Raw genomic sequence first — 20,471 nt, forward strand, 5'->3', positions numbered from 1 at the left:
CGTTTCGGCGGCCGCTCAGAAGAGGAACGTTCAATTTCCCTTTCTGGGTAAATGTCAAATTTGCACCTGCCCTTTGTCATAGGTCCTGCACAGAAAAGGCGAAAGGTTGTCAGAAAATAGGGTTTGCAAAGGAACAGGCAAGTTAATTGTCAGCTTTCATCCGAGTGTCAAGTTAATGACACCCGAGCGGGGTGATAAGACTGGGTGCGAAAGTGCCATTTGGCTGGCCGCTCGGCCCCTGCTGTGCCGCACGGAAAGGCGGCCTGCCTCCGCACCGAAAGCACGAATAACAGTGATGCATGGAAAGAGGCTTTAATTATTGAGGCCATTATCACGAACGTTGCTGTTCTCACAGTGGTGATTACAGGGACTGCTATGGTTAAGGGCTCTGCAGCAGAGGCTCATGGGGGGAAAGCACTGCTTTTGCCGAGCACTCGGCTGCTCTCCCAGCATCTGCGGAACTATAGCAGGATTCTCTGTTACTATTTGGTCATCCACGGGACATACGTTGTACCTTTCCTGTTCAGTTGGGTGCCTCTCCAATTTTGGAATATGTAGGAAATGCAACGGTAGGTAGATGTCCTGGTTTAAAATATCCCTGTAAAATGTAGTCAAAGAAAGGCAGTCGGGCACTGTGGGAAAGGTCTCTGATATAAAGAATTCCCTCGAAATGCAAAATATTGGGATTCTTTCACTTTATTTTCACCAGTTTCAATGATTTAATGATGCAAACAGTGACACCACATGATTTCATTATTACAATTGTGGTTGTCATTTTCCATTGAGTTTATATTACATTTACATTTTTTCCATTTAGCTGACGCTTTTCTCCAAAGCGACTTAGTGTTAGGATTCCTACAATTATTTACCCGTTTATTCAGAAGGTTAATTTTTTTTTCCTGTAGCAATTTAGGGTAAGTACCTTTCTCAAGGCTACTACAGCTGGAGGTGAGATTTAAACATTTTACAGAAACCTTGTGATCCAAAGGCAGCAGCTCTAACCACTGTGCTACCAGCTGCCCCGTTTCCTAATATTTTTAATTTATTGTGCACAGACCAACACACAAGAACAGACGGAGAAAAGATAGGCAGAGCATCAGTCAAAGATCCTCAATGAGACAGACGGAGACGGTGAATTGCATGTCAGAGTGATGGATTCAGAACGGCAGGCAGTTGATCAAAAGCACATGCACAAACACAAGACAAAAATGTACACACACCCAGCATTATAGCTCACAGAATACAGGTTGGCTGATTCAGTGATGTAGAATGAGCCGAGATATATCCTTGCACTTGCATGGTGGACAAACATCACCATGCTTAGAGGTCAGGAGAGAAGCGTGTCTGAAAGAGACGTGTTTTGTGGCCCTCCTTGAATTTTGTTGGGGATTCAGCGGCTCCGAGGGACACATGGAGCTCATTCCTCCACATCGGAATCAGAAACGACAACCAATGGGTTTTGGATTTTGGACCCCTCTAGAAAAGCAGACATGATGTGCCCATGTCCTTTTGTCCTTATAAAGCACTTCTTTCTAGTGAGCTGAGAATTCTCTTATGTTGTGAGTGATGGGGAGAACGACGTGACCAGTGGCATGACTGCAGTAGAACGGTCATTCGGCTCTGCGAGAGACAGAAACCGCTTCTTCTGTGGAATTCCTTGTGAGCGCTGGCCTCCCTCACATTTGTCACAGCGGCAAGATGAAAAAACGCCGTAGGTTGCAGAGGGGCAGCTGGAGGAGGGTCACAGAGAGAGGAAATGGAGCGCTGGCGCAAGTCCATTCACTTTCGACTTCTTGTTGTCGTCACTTGATGGCATCCCAGGCAGTTTGACCTCCTCTGTTTGCTCCCACATAGTGAAAGAGTTTTGTGAAGCAGGGTATTATGGGATGTGACAGAGGACAGGGAAGATCATTCGGGAACTGTTTTATTGATGGATAGCCAGCAGGTGGCAGCGTGGTCAGAGTTGCTGCCTTTGTAGTCGAAGGACCCAGGTTCGAATCCCACCTGCGACTGTAGTGCACTTGAGGAAGGGTACCCTAAAAATAACCCGGTTGTGTAAATCACTGTAAGCAGATAAGCTGCTTTGGAGAAAAGCTTCAGATAAATGAATAAATACAGGACAAAAAAAAAAAGCTGAGCAGCACCTTCATGTTGGAGGAGAGGCCCCCCACAAGGGGAAGAAGCTCTTTCTGTATCACATTCGTTTATGAGGCCAGAGTCCTTCCTGAACAACGGGTGTTCTGTAATCTTGATACCTGGTATGGGCGAGGTACTGCATCATCTTAAATGCCTTACCAATCTTCTCTGTCACGCAGGCCACTGGAAGCGCCGAGATAGTCTTCTGTGCTATGGCCATCGCTTTGTGTGTTCTGACAAATTCTGCTGTGTACAGCAGTGCAGGTCCAAGGCTCTCCTTAGGTTAAATGGGATACAGTGCCTCTTTACGTTTACATTCATTCATTTAGCTGACACTTTTCTCCAAAGCGACTTACAGTGTTAAGCTTCTAACAGCTATTTACCCATTTATTCACCTGGACAATTTTTTTTGTTTTTTTTTTTTGGGTAAGTACCTCGCCCAAGGGTACTACAGCTGGAGGTGAGATTCAAACCTGAGACCTTTAGGTCCAAAGGCAGCAGCTCTAACCACTGTACCACCAGCTGTCATCATTCAGTTTTTACCTCTTCTCTCTGTCTGTCTGTCTACCTGTCTAGTCGGTATTATGTAATGCGATGTCCTTTCTGCAAAAGACACACTTGTCTTTGGAGGGGGACAATGGAAAGCCATACCTACAGTACACGTGATATTTTGTGTGTCTCTGGAGCTGCTGCTCTTTTTAAGGGATTGAGGGTTGTTTTACTGGTGTGTTTAAAGCTCACTGAAAAATAAAATTGCAGTTTCACAGGTTGGTAGAACTTAGAATAGTGGTCACGATTTTAGTTTTCACATTGCCAGCACTTTGATCCCCCCCAGAGTCTAATGCAAGTCTTTACTGGAGAGACATTATTGCTTTGAATGCACTGTTGAAGTGGTGGTACATGGCTCGAGTGAACTTTGTCGCATTCCCGCAGGTGGAGTCAACGCAGAGCATGATCCGCATCTTGGGACTGTCAGCCACGTTGCCCAACTACATGGACGTTGCCTCATTTCTGCACGTGAACCCCTACATTGGCCTTTTCTACTTTGACAACCGCTTCCGCCCCGTTCCACTAGGCCAGAGCTTTGTGGGCATTAAGACCACCAACAAGGTGAGAGCAATGCGGCAGTCACTACTGGGGGGCTGGGAGACCAGTCTGTGGCTTGCTTCCAACTCAGGGCACTAAAGCAATGAAATTTAAAAAAGAGGAAAGAAAAAAGGAAAAAATAATCCATTAAGAACAGGTCTCTTAGAAGGTATATGCAGTAGTAAGTTTAAAAAAAAATATGCAATATTCATGAAGCCTTTTCAAAAGCATACTATTCGGGGTCATTTCCTGAAGGACCAATGAGATTCATTGTGATTAAACTGTACCAACAAAGGAAACTTTTGTGGACGTGATCAAGCTTAAAAATTTACTTTGTTTGTTTTTGTCCTGTAACAAATGTGGAAAAGTAAAACTGTGTTAAATAAATAAATTGATTAATAAATGAAAATGAAGGGTTTGATCGATATGACCAAGTTACTTTATGTTGATTTCCGATGTCTATCTCCCTAGTAGTGAAAGTGTATTTATTATTCTTGATGTCTTGGACTGCTGCTGCACTGTAACCTGGTTCACAGAAAATTTAAAAAAAAAAAAAAAAAAAAAAGAGAGAAACTGAAATCTTGACCCCCTATCGCATTATGTCGTGCTTGTGTGCAGATGGTTGTGGTCTCATGTATGTGTTTGTCTGTGGGTTCAGATTCAGCAGCTGCATGACATGGACGAAGTGTGCTATGAGAAGGTACTGGAGCAGATTCGCGCTGGACACCAGGTGAGGACTCACACTGCCCATCCTGCACCATAAGTCAGGAGCCCATCATGTGGAAGGGGTTCAAAGTGCTGCTGTTATGACATGTAGAAGCTCACTGGTCAGTCGTCACCCACCTGCTTATTGGGGATTTCTTATTTTCGTATTTTTGCTTTTGCAGCTCCAGATAGTTTTTCTGAGCAATGCTGGCTGATGAAAAGATGTGAAGCCCACAGCTCCATTCCATCTCTTCTTTAGTTTAATATAGACCAGGAAGAAAAAAAATAATAAAATAAATCACGTTGCAGAACAAAACATTTCTTTTTTAAGTCTCCCGTGCAGACTGTCTTGGGGATAGGGAGTCGTGAGTTTTGGAAATGCTGTAGGAGTAGCTCAAACATTTCCGTCGAATTGAAATGAACGTTTCACAGGGAACGCGCAGCTTTGTCTCACAGATCAAAATGTGTCGTTAGCATTTTGTCTCTCTTTTTTTTTTTGCTTTTTCCCCACAAATAGCTTAATGGCGGTGGTGATGGTGGTGTGGGTTGTTCTTCCAAACTCAAAAAAAGAAAAGGACGATAATGGATGCGATAGACCTCAGATCTCACCACGCTTTCTCTGGAGATTTCCCTCCCCCCCCCAAGAAAGACGACTTCTTAGCGACTTTGAAACCCAAAGTAAATGTGTCTGTTTTGTGTAAATATAGGAACTTCAGACACCTGAAAGGACTATCTCAGTGTTTACATGGTGTCTGTCAGTCTCCCTGCTTTCTGCTCCTCATCATATTGAAGCGTGCCCTTTTTCGGAGAAAGTGGAGCACCACAACTTTGGACGGCATTGTTGCAGGTACAAGAGCCATGAATTCTGAGTTGTGCCCCTTCTTACAACATCCACATGTCACATAGGGAGTTAGGCATGTACTGGAACGACATTAAGTACACAATGAAACTGCAGGTGTTTCTCTCACTCCACTATCGCTGTTCCTGTAAATAAGTGTTGGACTCGAGTTCAAGGAGAAGTCAGCACTGGATCTGGGGCACAATTCGAATGAACTTTGGAATTTTACATCTCAATTTTTGGACCTTTGTCCACAGGGTGCTGTGATAACCCTAGCTGACTATTGTACCCCTTTGCCTTTGACGTGTTTTGTGTACTGATATGAATTAGCACTTTCTTAGCATATTGAATATGTCTTATATCAAGGTGGGCAGCCCATCCCCTGCCCTCAGGACATTTCTGTAGCCAGTAAACCGCAGAAATTTTATTATACTGCTATTAAAAATTGCTGTTTTGTTTCAGAGCTTTAATAGCATTCGAAGTCAAATAATATACACAAAATGTATTAACGTATTTCAGTGAAAACTGTCACTTTGCTTTTTATGTTGCACGTCTTTATGCATTAAAGATGTACAGCGTTTATATGCATCATCTATTGGCGTAGATGACGTACCTGACAAAAGGCAAAACTACAGAAATTGTAATAACTAAGTGAGAAGCTTGTGTGTTTCTCACTCGCCGGAGTACGTCATCTGCACTCTTGACATTTTGGTTTGCGCCAAACCATCAGATGGCAGCTCTACTGAACGTAGACAAAGTTTTTAATGCAGCGCATAAATTGCATAGTACACAATCTTACAGTGATGTACGTTCATGCAGTAATTTGGAAATATTCAAATATTGATAACACATTAATTTGGTTCACCTAAATTGAGTTGACCACATAGTTTTCCACAATGGCCATGGGTTAGTGGGTTGCCCACTTCTACTCTGTATTGCTTTGACTCACTTCTGTTCTGCTGGGTCAAAGGGGTGGGGAAAAAAGACATTTGTGTTTTGTTGTGGATGCTGCTGTTTTTCAGTGTTTTCCAAGTGAAAAAAGAATAGTAGGATTTCACTGAGTGGGATGAACCCTCCAGGAGGCCCTATTGAGTGCGTACCGCTGTGCAGTGTGCGACACTTGTGTTTTTTGTTGCGTCCGAGTTGTGCTGCCTAATGCCGTGCTGTGTATGATGGCGTGTGTTGGCCGAAGCACGATGTGCTTTCAGCTTTCGGTGTGTCACCTTCAGGTTCCTTTTTCGCTGTCAGTGTACAGTGTAGGCACATCGCTCATGGTGTAAATGTGGGAAAAGGAAAGAAACCATTTGCGAAGAAAGATGAGATGACATGTTGCCAGTGGCTGTGCAGAAATAGCTGCAAACGACTGTTTCAAAGCAGGATTCAGGGGTTCAAAGCCCACGTATTGTAACACATATGCTTGTGTTTCTATAAGTGTACGGTGAAAATCTTCTGATTATCTCCTCGATTTTCCACGAAGATGGGAACCTGCAGGTAAGTTTTCAGCCTGATGCCGGAAACCGGCGACCTTTCTACATTGCAGTCAGCCTTACAGTTCCAGATCTGTAATGCTTGGCTTTTTGTCAGCTTGATTAACCCCTTTCTTTGATGACAGTTATTAATTGTGTATCACATGACAGTTGTTTCAGCACACGTGGGCTGTGTGTGTTGGAGTGTGTGCTGTAGCAGGTGGTTAGCAGCACAGCTCCAAGAGGTTTCCCTGGTCTGATGCCCCTGAGAAACGGACTCCCAGTGATTCAGTCAATTGTATAAATCATTAAATGTGAGCAGCATAATTTTCCATAAACATTTAAATTTTTTAACTGAGCAATTTGCTTTGATTAATTTAGATGGTTTTCTTTAAAGCAACTTACAATGTCAGAATAATTTCACTGATATACCCATTTATACGACTGAGTAATTTTACTGGAGCAATTTAGGGTAAGTACATTACAGCAGAAGGTGGGATTCGAACCACTAACCTTTGGATCCGCTGCACTATCTTACCTTTATAATTCACAGCCGTGTTTAATAATTTGGAACACATGGGGGCCTTTAAAGCTCACTCTTTTCCTTGTGGCGACGGCTTGTAGAAACGCAGCATTTCCTATTAAAGGAACAACAGCACTGACACCGAAGGCAACGCCTGGATACCATAAGCGGCACTTTCCGCGCTTGGGTCCGAAGGGCTGTAATGGGATATTAATCAGAGGAGAGTTTCTGCCTTGATTCGTGTGGTGAAGCTCGGCATCGAAGGTCAGATCAGGCAGCGTCGCCTTTTCACTGTAGCAATTTCTGCCTCCGCCACGTTCCCCGAACTCAATTTCTGAGTGCCATAAATCACAAAACAACGCCGCGGTAAATACCAGCCGTACGCTCGGAAAAGCCCTCTTCTGCTGCCGTTTTCCTGAATTAACCCCCTCCCACCCAGAGCGGTGTCTTTCTCTTTGTCTCTCTCTCACTCACTCATTCACTCAAATTTGGACTCTTCCTGTCTGCCCTCAGGTGCTGGAAAGCTGCCTGTTGGAAATATTGTAAGATCACAAGATCGAAGGCATGTTAATTACTCTATTAGCATATGTGCTTTTGCCCCACCACTGTGCCATAATCTGTTTGGGTTCTAATTGTGGGAGCCGTGTTTTGTATGTACACTCAGGCCTCGCTCCATTCTTGTCGGCTCACGTGTCAGACGCCAGCCAGGGGTGGGGGGTTAGGTATTCAGCTACGTCTTAACATGATGAATGTTTATCCTCACCTATTAGGCAGGAACCACTGGAAAACAAAGCTGGTGAAAAAATCAGCACAAAAAAGCCATTTAGTTGGGAAAGTGCTGAGGCGCAGGGTTTGTGCGTGGGGTGGGATGGCGAAGGGCGGTGGGGGTTGGGGGTACAAACTGCTGGAGGGTTGATGGGTTGTGCTTTTTGGGTGCTGTGCACTTGGTGCTGGGCAACAGCTTAAATAGCTCTCCGTCTGCATTTCCGTTTCAGCCTTGAACCGAGTCTGCGTGTCGAGCTCCGTTCACACCAACCCTCAGCCATTGACCCCGAAGCCGTCGAGATGAGAACGTAGTTGGGACATGGGGGTGGGTGAGGGGGGCAGAGGGCCGAGGCGCACGCCGAGATAAATGGGATAATGGGAGATGATACAACAGAAGGGTCTTTGATTATACAAGGGTCTTTGGGAGAGGTGCTGGGGAGCGCGGTAGGGTTTTGTGTTGGCTCTCGTAGAGGTGATGCTCTCCCTTTGAAGGCTGAGCAACAGGGGCACAGAGCGCAGATCGAGTGCGGTCACGTGACGCCAACATCATGCATAATTCATGGAGTTTCGGTGTCAGCGCTGAGCATCCGACAGCAGCTTTAATCGCTCCTGATTTAATCTGGCTTTTTGTGGGAGAGCAGCGTGTGTGTGTGCACGGAGGGGGATGTCTCACTTCTCACTTTTACGTGTGTGTGTGCGTGTGCGTGTGCGCGCGTGTGCGTGCGCATTCTCCTTTGTGTAGTTATTTACGTTGCCTGTATAAGGATATCTGAGGTTTTTTAAATCCTTTTTTATCTAGGTTGTGTGTGAGCAATTAAACTGGTTAGTTAAAATCAGAGTTGCTATGCTGGGCTGTAAAGAAGCACATGCTCAAGCACTGAGAGCTTTATTTTGTGTAATTTTTCCAAAACGTTTTGTAGGCATTCCTGAATGTTCACTTTTCTAATGTCTCAATCAGTATTGAAGCGCAGAACAGGACACCTGCGGACCCTGTCCCTGCTGGAAATAACAGCCGACAACAGCAGGGCCGACACACTGGTGGAGTGTGTGCACCCAGTCACAGTGAAACCCCCTGGGAACCCGGCAGAGTGGATTATGCCACGGCCGTGAGCCATGAGAGGCAGAGGCGGTTTCGGTCGCCCCTTACTCAGCCAAATGAGGCCTGAGTGCAGCGAAGATCTCCGGTCAGGAGCGCCACTTCCTGCTCGTTGCGCTGACCTGGGAGCACAGCTGAGGCTGCTGGGAGGGGAGTCTGTGCAGATCGGTTCAGGCTCAGCCCAGTCATGCTCTTGCCCATTTACCTTGGACTGTGCTGTAGGGTTTGCTAGCCTAATCCTCGTCGCCTAATCACTTCACTGTTTGCAGGAAGCAGTAATGTGTGTGGTTTTGCCCTTTACTCTGGTGATTTATTAGCAAAATTTTGGCAGCTGCTAGCAGATCTTGCCATCGGTCTCTTCGAGGATCCATGCATTCAGCTGGATCAGATGTATGTTTACTTTTGGCAGCTGTATGTTGGACACTTTCCTTGCAGGTGCTCCGGATGCTTGTGTCCACTAAGTCAGCGGTCTGGCCTCGCACAGCGGGCAGCGGGTCTGCGCTAGCAGATGGAGGTCTTTCCCTCATGCGCACACGCACTCACAGGTCTGAGCCTCACACCACTGCTGGGAAATTAAAAGCGGGCTATTGAGCCCTTGTGTTCCCCCCCATCTGCTCAGGCTAATTAGCTTCAGCACCCCCCATATCCCCCTGGACAGAAGGGATGGATGGAAAGGATCAGCTATCCACTTTGTGCTCCACCTCAGCCTCTGCTCCGGTCCCGCCTTATCGACACATGCCCTTATTACCCTCTGAAAACCCTTCTTCCACCACCTTTGCAATGTGAATTACGCTCCCAGGATGTCTGTGCCTTCCTTGTCCTCCACTGGGAGGCGGACCGCACTGTTTAGTCGTAGAAGAGGTCGAACCTGCATAATAACTTTAATAACCTCTCCGTCTCTCTCATAGTCTCGGTGTACAGTACGTAGCGTCTGTCGGTGTCCCACGCCTTCGGTTTTGCCCTCACACTGTATCCTGATCGACGAAGGCACGGCCAGCAGCGGGAGACCCCGCTTGTGTGTCCTCTACGGGAGTTGGGTTCCTGATGTTAGAGTTCAGGAGACTGCCGTGAGACATGGTGTTCACCGGTTCGCATCCCTCGCACGTTTGTTTCATAGCGGCGCTGTCAAAGTCCTGATCTCAGTCTCAAGTGTCATCAAACCAGGCAGTATCACCCAGAGTAGATTTGCCTACAGGAATGGACCAGAATCACTCCCAAAAGGTGTGCAGGGATGGTACGTACTTACTTCAGAAGACTTCAGTCTGTTTCTGCAGCAAAAGGTGGTTCTACTAAGTATTAATGTGAAGGGTTTGAATTCTCACCAAGACAGCATGTTTCATATTTAATTTTTTTTTTGAATTATCAGAATCACTGTCACTTTAGAATGTATTTTGAGTTTTAGTGTGTTTAAATATCAAAAGAAATTTCACTGTACTATCTGTGATCCCGTAAAATGAGAGAATTGGTCAAGGGTCTGGAAACTTCTGGAAGGCACTGCATGTAAGCAGATAATCAATAATAAAGTAATTTGCGTTAAAGCATGGAAATTTTAAAATAAAAATTCAAATCTTGCGCACTTCAGTGACGTGGTTACAACCCAAAGTCTTGTCGAAGTTGTGCAGGAGCTTTCTGGCAAAGAAAGGCTCAAAGTAATCACCTGGCCTACCCAGTCTCTGGACCAGCAGATTTTTATGGCATTACTGGACAGAAGAATGAATGCAAAACAACCCGCAGGATGCCTTGCGTCTTTGGGAATTGCCGCAGACGAGCTGGGAACACATGCAGTCTGATTTCCGGCTGAACCTTGGTGACTGACCAAAGCTCATGGTAAGAACTATTTTTGTGTACGGGGGGGCGCGGTGGCACAGCGGGTTTGTGCGGGTCCTGCTCTCTGGCGGGTCTGGGGTTTCAGTCCTGCTTGGGGTGCCTTGTGATGGACTGATGTCCCGTCCTGGGTGTGTCCCTTCCCCCTCCAGCCTTGCGCCCTGTGTTGCCGGGTTAGGCTCTGGCTCGTCGCGACCCCGCTTGGGACAAGCGATTTCTCGTATGTGTGTGTATTACCTGAACCTGTTAGTCATGGTGTACTCAAACTTTTGACAGGTGCTGTAATAATGTGAGCAGAGATGGATGTATGTCCAGCAGATGTGGGGTATCTGGTTACGTACTGGTTAGAGCCGCTGCCTTTGGACCCAAAGATTGCAGGTTTGAGTCTCGCCTCCGGCTGCCGTATCTTTGAGCAAGGTCCTTACCCTAATTTGCTCCAGTAAAAATTTACCTGACTGTATAAATGGATGAATAATTGTATGTATCGTAGCGCTGCAAGTTGCTTCCGTTTGGCCCTTTTTCGAAATGTGGCGTTGGCGCCCTACTCGCCTCGAGCGATTGTACACCTGTGTACGAGTCACGAAGGCCTGCTGAAACCCCATGTCTAAGGGCCTCTGTCAATCACAACGAAAGGTTGTGTGTAACACTGTGAGCGAGACAGAGCGGTGGAGGTTCTAATGAGAATCCCGTTTCGGTCTTCAGTGTGTCGAGTGTTCAGTTCAGCTGTACTTTTACTACAGCTCTTTGAGAGTGTGTGAAGTGGCACTTTGTTTTCACATCCATGTGGGGGACAGTACAGACTGACCCTGTGGGTGAACACATTAATACAGTGACACATAAACACACACACACACACACACACACACACACACACACACACACACACACACACACACCATTGCTGCAGGCTGAGGAAGCACACACACATCACACTGCTCACTGTACACCACCACCACCACCCAGTAGCCCTCTTTCTCGCTCTCTCTTACACACACACAGAAAAATCATATAGTGTAAGCTGTATATTTATATAATATTCATTCACTTAGCAGACTGTTTTCTCCAAAGCTGCTTATAGCCTAAAGCTGGCGACAATTATTTACCATTTTATACAGCTGGGTACCTATGTAAGCAGCAGCAACAAAATGTCTCCAAATAATGTGCTCTCTTGTCCTTCCAGGGTCCCTGTAACAGTCTTGCTCAGCCTTTTGTGGAGATTTTGCAGGATTGCGTGCGTGCGTGCGCGCACACACACACACACACACACACACACACACACACACACACACACAGACAGAGCTGTACCGACTGCAATAGGGACTGTTCTTCCAAGGCGTAATATTAAATTGTCAGAAGTGGCTGTGACAGATATTAATTTCATCTACGAGTGTGATGGATGGAATTTCTTTATGATCTGCCCCCCACCACCGCCATCCCCCACTGGGTCTCAGGACGTCTCTGGCAGAAGGCAGACGGAACTTTAATAAGCTGAGGACCCACCAGTAACGGTCGCGACGCCTCCGTGCCGGCGCACGCAGATAAAAGCGATTTCGTAAATAGCATTTGCTCGGGAGATGCTGCTCTTTACCACGAGGAGCGCGCTCTCCCACCCGCTGTCTTCCACTTCTGCAGCCCAAGCAGGTGCTGGTGAAATTCCCCACGGGTGGGGTGGGAGCAGGAGGCATGCTGCTGTTCTGCGCGCGCGCGCTCACACACACTCACTCACTCTCATGTGCCTCATGTCTCTCCAGAGGCTGTGAAAGCAGATAAAGTGAACCCATCACAATAAATCAGTGAATCTGCTAGATTTGTTTTGCCCAACTTTATATCCCTAAAATTTGCCCCAGGTAGCAAACAAAGCGAGTTCAGTAACCACTGTCGCTAACAGGCTTCCTGTCTATAGAGCTGCTGCTGTCTCTCCAACTTGAGCTCCCTGCTCCCTCCCAGTGGTCCTCGGACAGTGCTTTGCACAGTTACCGGCGTGCCCGCTCCCTTGTGACCTCACTACAACCTCGCTGCCGCGCGGACACGCGGGGAGTGTTTGCCTAGAGAACTTTATTCTATTGCTGCTGTCGTTTAATTCTCAAGTATCTTGAGAAGCCTCCAGATACACCGTCTCGCCTGTCGCCATGGAGACGCACTCCCCTGATTCATTGCAGCCGATGAGGCACCGGTAACAGCGCAGCGCGTTCCTCCTGCATCCCCTCGCTTCATCTGTTCCTTTTTTACCCTCCTCACGTGGTCTCCCATGTAAAGGGCCGCTTATTGATGTTGCTTGTGTTAGAAGCGCAAACATTGGTTACTTAACGTTTACCATGTTAGTCCATTGTGCTGATGGCACTCGCAAACATTGCGGTACTTTTTACTTCTAATGCAGAGCAGCAGTGTTCGTCCCCCTTTAGCTCACTTTCACTGTCCACTATGCAGTGTCCTCTGTCCCCCTTCAGTCCCCTTCACTGTCCACTATGAAGCCCTCCGTCCCCCTTATGTCCACACAGTGTTGATCTGCAGTGTGCAGAGGTGGGAGACCTCTGATGTTGACAACTTCACGGCCAGCAACTCCTTGCTGATGCTTGTGGATACTTTACTGTAAAATCTCTGATATAATGCTCACCTGTGATGTCGACTCTTGCTATAATGTACACGTTAAAATTATGTGTAGTGCACAGGTTTACTTCAGGATCAGTTTAGAGACTATTCATGACATCTGAAAGACTTTCTGGAGCTCCTTTGATTTATGCAGGGAATAATTACCTATCATTATCTGTGTTTATAAACAGCAGCTTCCTCTGTATTTGTTCAGACTTTTTTTGCAACCATGGGAAGGGATACATTTGTTGAAATGAAGGAAATCTTGAAAATAAATTCAAAACATTTTTCAGAACCGCTCGTCTCATACGGGGTCGCGGGGAACCGGAGCCTACCCGGCAACACAGGACGTAAGACCGGAGGGGGAGGGGACGCACCTAAATTCAAAACAGCATGTCTTTAAGTTGTTTATAGATAATCATGCTATAAATAGAACTGTAAAAGTCGTGTTTCTGCTTTGTGATGGTCACGTGGTCAGTGAGCCCCTTTGGAAAATTTCTTGCTGTGAATAATTTGTACCTAACTTTAAAATGAAGAAATACATAATTTTTCTTTTTTTCTTTTTCTTAAAAGCATTATATCTGAGATTTAACATATACCCCCACCGTCTAAAGGAAGTAGTGATTTGTTCCGCCGACAGAAAGTACTCTGTGAACAAGCCAAAAAAAGCGCACAGACATCAATGTGCTCCCTGCTCTGCTTTAATACACACACCCAGGATGGAACGCGTGCTGGAGGCAGGAGCCACTAAATCTGCTCACCGGTAATGCACTGTTACGAGCGGCCCAGTTTACACTGAAATAGAGCCACGATGAATGGAGCCTCAGATTACCCTGCAAGATTACTCCATATTTTCCGAGGCATGGCGGTTCTTTTACATTCACGTAGCGGCACATTCTGCCCTCTTACACAGAGGTGTAGCTGGGGTGGCAAACGTGCAGCACGTAGAGGGTGTTATCAGTTCACTTGGGTGAAGGAACGGTAGTATTCACGTTAATTAACACAGTAAATTTGCAGTTAACAGCAGTGCTGAAGGGCAGAATCAGTCAAACGCCACGCCTTGGTTTTGCTGATTAAGGCTCAGTGTGTGATTCCTTAGTTTGTGTTCTAATCTAAACAGGGATTTGATTCAGCACTTCTGACAGATGCTGGGCTGCGATCCCAACGGTGTGGGCAGCGTTACGAGATGAGCAGAGTAAAGAAGGGGTGAGGAAGGTGCTGTTCAGTGGAGCTCTGTGCATAATGAGGTCCCAAGCCTTGTACTGCCGGAAAAATTAATATGCACATGTATTAATGTAGTGACATCATGGATTTCTGGTACCTTCAGCTGGGTTTGGATCCATGGCTCATTGACTGGAGGTTTTCTTTTTTCCCCCTACTGTAGGTTTTCCTTTTTTCTTTCCCCGTTTGCTTTCTGAAGTTGCTCTTGCGAAGGCGTGTTCCGCGGCCTGTGAATTCTGCTAATCCTGGATTGGTTTGGTGTAGTAGGTGGCGTAGTGGTTCCAGCTGTACCTTTATAACCTTATAATCGACAAAACTGGGTTTGAGTGGACCCCTGTAGTAGTCCCCTTGAGCAAGGTACTTTCTCTGAATTGATTTGGTAAAATACCCAGCTATATAACTGATTAATTCTAGGTAACTCATTATACAAAAACAGTGTAAATCACCTTGTACAAAGGTGACAGTTTACATTTATTCATTCAGCTGACGCTTTTCTCTAAAGCGACTTATATTTACCCATTTGTACAGCTGGGTAATTTTACTGGAGCAGTTTAGAGTAAGGACTTTGCTCAAGGGTACTACAGCCGGAGATGAGATTCAGACCTGTGACTTGTGTCCAAAGGCAATAGTTCTAAATACTGCACTCCCAGCTGTCCTAGCTGTATCCCAACTTGTAGACATGCTGAGCATAGGAGAGCTGTGTATACCCTCTTTCTACTGTGTTTTGCTGTGTGACACTGGGTTTCACACGGGAATGCTGTGCCTGTCCTTCTCACCAAGGGTCCAAAAATCTACAACCAGTCAGTTCTCAGAATTGGTCCTGGTGTGGTGGAATGAGCTTACTCTGTGCCTCAGAGCTGCTAAATCCCTCCCAGCTTCCAAGGAGAGCATCAAACCCATTTCTTTCAGACCTAATCTCCTGACACCTTTGTAAGTTAGTCCTTCACACCTGCTACTTTTTGCCTGTTGCCCTGTTTATATGTCATTTCCCTGAAATATATACACTGTGACAATGGCACCATCAAAGCAGTAAGCTGTGTTTTGGTGATTGTGTGTATGTTTATGCCCTGGTGTGTTGGCAGTTAGCTGCCCTGGGACTATGGGGAACATTTTGCATATGTTGAAGTATAGGGCTGCCCCCTGTGGGCTCTAAGTGCACTGCAGGGCTTGATGAAGCTCATACCATCGTATGTGTGAGTGAGCGTCACTGAGGTACTGCAGGTTACTGCAGGTGCGAGTGTTAGCCTGTCAGACACACTGCCCAGGTCTCCAGTGCAGTTTCCAGTGATGAACTTAATGTGTTCCTGAAGCACCCTAATGGAGTGCCGTTGGTCACGTTGAGTGCTCATTTAGACGTATGATTTGGATATTGATAGGGGTGCGCTTCCCCACTCACCAGACCGGTTCATCTCAAGTGTTGTGCAGTGTACTTCTACACCTAAGCCATTTATATATTAATTTCCCCAGGGATGCTGTTATTAAGCACTTTTCTAAAGAGTACAGCCCAGCTCAGACTGGAACCTCGTACATCTTGGCGAAAATACATTGTGTGGATTACATTTAGAGAAAGAGACATGGCTGCAGACGTGTTTCTTAAGTAAACCTAGTTTGTTACTTTCCAGTTGATGCACCGATGTTCATCGCTTGAGTAGGTGCATAAAACGCAGGATAGATGAATCCTGATCACCTTTCTACAATTTTTTTTTTTTTTTTTGAATAAGGTACACAAACATTCACATACAGTGCAGGAGTAGCAGCTGTGTAAAGGCTTATCTGAGCATGATCATAAAGTTATGGTGCATGAACATTTACACCATATGTGAGCTGGAGAGATCTTGGCCGAAGTGCATCCAGAAAAGGTGAGTTTTCAGACCCTTCTTGAACATAGACTGTTTTTGCAGTTGTGAGTGAGAGGGGGAAGGTGTTCCACCACAGCGGAGCCAGAATTGAGAACCTCCGTGCTTTACTTTTCGTGCGTGGGACCACCAGTCGAGCCGAAGTAGACGAGCGAAGTGGTCTGGCTGGGATGTAGCGGTTGATCAAGTTTTGTAAATAGCTAGGAGCAGTTCTATTGATGGATTTGTAGGCAATAACCAGGGTCTTGAATTTGATCTGGGCAGCTATAGGAAGACAGTGCAGAGGAAAAGAGTAGAGTAGATACGTGGGAATGTTTCGGCAAGTGAAACACAACTTGTGCAGCAGCGTTCTGTATCGGATGTAATGGTTTGATGGCAGTAGCAGGAAGGCTACACATGAGAGGGAGCTGCAGTAGTCCAGACAGGATGTCACCATGGCGTGGAAAAGTAGTTGGACAGAGTCAGTTGTGAGGTAGGCTTATACTTGTGGCCTCATGTATTCTCTGATGTCCACTGATGGATAGAGATTTCGGCGAAGTTCAGCGAGAAAGTTGATTTTGCTTTGAGTCCAAGTGTCTGTCCGCATCATAGGGAAAGAAGCTGAGTCTGCTTTCTGTTGAGAAGTCCATTATTATGCCTTGAATATTAATGGGCACTTTATGTCTTTAGTAAAAGTTTGATACAAGAAGAAAAGGAATTCTTTTTTTTGTTTGGTCAGTTAGAACTTTATTTCCTGTTTGAAAGAAATTTTTAAAGAAATGCAGTGTTCTGTGGATCTGTGTGTATCCTGTACTGTTGTTGCTTTAAGCAATATAAATGTTATATATAATTTCTTTGCGTGCTGATGGAAATGACGTGACGCTAGAAGGTTCTCGCGAGGTTTGCTGTGTCTGTCTCCTGTTCATGAGGACAATCAGAGGGTGAGCGCAGTGTTTTAAGTCCTTGTCATCTGGCCTCTTGTGCCCATGTGTGTATCAGCATGTGGGACTCTGTGCTTGGGAAAATCCAGTTGTCATCATGTATTTGGAAAAGGATTAGTTACTGTCAAAGTTTCAGTTCATTGGGCTGCCGTTGAGTGCAGGTACGAGTACATCCATCAACGTGATCGGATAATTAATGCGATAAAGCGTCCTGCGTGCTCAGCCCTCTGAACGGTGATCACCTGCTGTTCGTGTGGAAGGAGATGGTCTGAGAGGTCATCACAGATACCATACCTGAGGGCATGGTCAAGGAAGGGCAGCAGATGCAGCACTGTATGGTCAATGGGGGGCTAGCAGCGCAGTACGGCCATTGAGGGGGTACATACTCACTGTGTGAGGGGAGCAGTACTTATGTGGTCAGAGAGCGGTCATAAATATAGTAAACATTCCTTGGGTTGCAAACATTCAAACTGCAAACCCATTCAATTTACTATCAATTTGTTTGGAGGCAAATTGCAGCAATGTATTTTTTTTTTTTTTTGTCACCTATTTTGAGTTTGGGGGGCATGGTGGCGCAGCGGGTTTGGCCGGGTCCTGCTCTCCGGTGGTCCTGAGGTTCGAGCCCCACTTGGGGTGCCTTGCAGAGGACTGGAGTCCCGTCCTGGGTGTGTCCCCTCCCCTTCCAGCCTTCCGCCCTCCGTTTCCAGGTTAGGCTCCGGCTCACCGCAACCCTGCTCGGGTCAAGCGGCTTCAGCCAGTGTGTGTGTGTGTGTGTGTGTGTGTGTGTGTGTGTGTGTGTGTGTATTTTGAGTTGGCACCTAGCAGTCCAATGTTGACACGGAGGGATCATATGTTTGTATCCCTTTAATGGTGCTGAGCATTGTGGGGACAAATACCATATTAGTTCATATTTTATCTCAAGGTGGTTGTGTTGTGTGTTGTAGTTATTACTTCTGAAAGTCAAACTAATCTGAATCGTTCACTCGTCACCTTCTTGCCCCTCAATTCTCCAAGTAGTTAACTTGTTTGAAAATATGGTCCTTTATAGTTTTAACATCTAATAGGCCTTCTTTCTTTGCACCACACATATTGTACATAAATAAATGTATGCCTGTATATAGTGCAGAAATGTAGAGAACGTTGATGGTTCTGTGTCCCAGCAACACCACCGCAAGGCGGCAGCAGAGTTAATGTACAGTAGCACAAATTTACTGTTCCTTGGAATTTCTGACATTTAGCCAACAGTTTGTCACTCCCATGTTATGTAACCCAGAAACCATCTATATTTTCCTTTGCAAATCAGCAACAAATTTATTTCCTGGGACAAATTATATTCATAAACCAACGGACAGGTGTATACTTTGCGCGGTTGGTCGGGGTTTACAGTCCCTGTAGTTGTACATGGAGTGAGGTGGCAGAGGTGTGGTCAGTGAAGGTTTCCATACACGTTACCTTTGTGCGGTCAGTGGGAGCATGAAGCTTCTGATCGTGTGTGGTCAGTGGCTCTGGGCTCAGCAGTCAAGGTGAAGGGGAGCTAAGTGAAGCCAGATGAGAGCTCTCAAGCAGCCTCTAAAGCTCCACGCAGCTCAGGTGCTTCTCTTAGCTTCTCCACTTCTCCTGAGATGTTCACTAAAACCTCATCTGATCCGCTCAATCCCACCCCTTTTTTTTTTTGTCCTCAAGACAGGGAAAGTGGAAGTGGAGTGTTTTTTTTTTCCTCCTTTCTTTCTTTGTTTCTCCTTCCCCTCTCCCCCCATCAGTTGCAGTAGCACATGTTTCCATGCTGATGGTGTGTACAAGGCTCTGGTGTTGATCATGTGTGTTTGCGCGTTTCCTAAAGGGTGATGCTCACATTGGGCCCTGTGTTCATGGGCTGAAGGCCTGCAGCCCTGGAACCCACACGTGAGATACTGAAACTGGCTCTAATTACACCCCCTGAGAGGCTCGAGCTGCTACTCCTGACTCCACATCGGTTCTCCTCTCTTATCTGCATAATGTGGCACGCAGAGGTGGGCTGCCCAGGTGCTTGGACCCCTTTAAGGTCAATCAGCTTGTGACCTGATCGCTGCGCTCCTCCTCATCACCTTCTGCATTTGTCTAATGAAAAATAACAAGCGGTCACCCAGTTCAGCGCGCTGACCTTTCACTACCGGTGGCCATTACTGCCTCTGCCCGTACCAGGGTAATTGTTATCTTCAGTGTGATTGAGTTTTAATTCGGAGCTGTTAAACCTTTGTTCCGGCTGACATCTGCTGCATCCTAGGCGTTGGAGACAAAACAGTTACCGGCTCATCTGAGCCGATGCGTTACATCTGCCTCTCTTCCTCTGGTCAGACCCTCATTTTCAGGTTTATGCTCTTTGTGTTGCAATGTATTATTCACTTTTCAGGTTGTTGTTGTTGTTGTTGTTGTTGTTGTTTGAAATCAGGTGAGCAAAGCGTTCCCTGCCCACTATGCCTCTCTCTGCACACTGGCTTCCTGCAGCTGCGTGTGTCATGTTAGACACTCTGGGCATGGTCAAAAAGATGAACAAATGTGCACCCCAATACTTACAGAACCTGATCTGTGTGCCATGGTGGCACAGCGAGTAGAGCTGCTGTCTCACAGTACATGGGTGGTGTGAGAGAACGTGGGTTCGATCCCCGCTCAGTCTGTGTGGAGTTTGTATGTTCTCCCCGTGTCTGCGTGGGTTTTCTCCGGGTGCTTCGGTTTCTTCCCATAATCCAAAGACATGCTCTTCAGATTCCCCCATAGTGTGTGTGTGTCACAGAAAGAGTGTGTTTCACTGATGCATGGATGAGTGACCCATTGTAAGTAGTGTATCTAGCAGCGTAAGTCACTTTGGTGAATAAAGTGCGTGGACTAGTAACACTACATAGTATCCATTGTAAGTCACTTTGGACAAAAGCGTCTGCTAAGTAAATAAATGTAAATGATCACTCCCTCCATCCCAGCAGGAGCGCTGTGCTCCTCCACCTTTGGCCACTCGGTAGTCCCACTCACAAGGGGCCCAAAATCAGAAGTCTTCGGGTTCTCTGTTTTGGCTTCGCTGTGCTGCAATGAGCTCCCTTTGTCCCTCAAAGCTGCTAAATCCCTCCTAGCTTCCATAAAGGGTCTGAAACCCATCTGTTCCAGGGCTATTTCTCCTGATCTCATAACTGCTTAATAACTTGCATGACATTATCCAGTCTGTCACGATCACCTTTGTATGTCCTTTTAATTCTATATGCAGCTCTCTAAAGCTATTTTCCTGTTGTAAAATACACTTTGTTTACTTGGATTAGTAAGTCAGTTTGAAGAAAAGCACCTGCTAAATGAATACATGTAAATGCAAACATTTTCACCACAATTAATCATGTCAGAAGCATACATTTAAATCTCTTTAGCAGTGGGCCTTTTCACTGTATGGCGTCTGTTACCAACCTATTCGTTGTACTGTGATCTGT

The 20,471-nt window shown here is 46.1% G+C and overlaps 1 protein-coding gene across 2 annotated transcripts in view; it reads left to right on the forward strand.

Moving 5' to 3' along the window:
• Nucleotides 1-20,471, forward strand: part of ascc3 (activating signal cointegrator 1 complex subunit 3) — a 159,877-nt gene that overhangs the window by 76,178 nt on the left and 63,228 nt on the right. For both annotated transcript variants that reach the window (XM_018757274.2, XM_018757275.2), the window contains exons 12-13: nucleotides 3,070-3,246; nucleotides 3,881-3,952. In XM_018757274.2, coding sequence (XP_018612790.1) covers nucleotides 3,070-3,246; nucleotides 3,881-3,952 — 249 coding nt within the window. The remainder of the gene's footprint in view (nucleotides 1-3,069; nucleotides 3,247-3,880; nucleotides 3,953-20,471) is intronic.

Source organism: Scleropages formosus, chromosome 8, assembly GCF_900964775.1.
Source record: "Scleropages formosus chromosome 8, fSclFor1.1, whole genome shotgun sequence".
NCBI lineage: Eukaryota > Metazoa > Chordata > Actinopteri > Osteoglossiformes > Osteoglossidae > Scleropages > Scleropages formosus.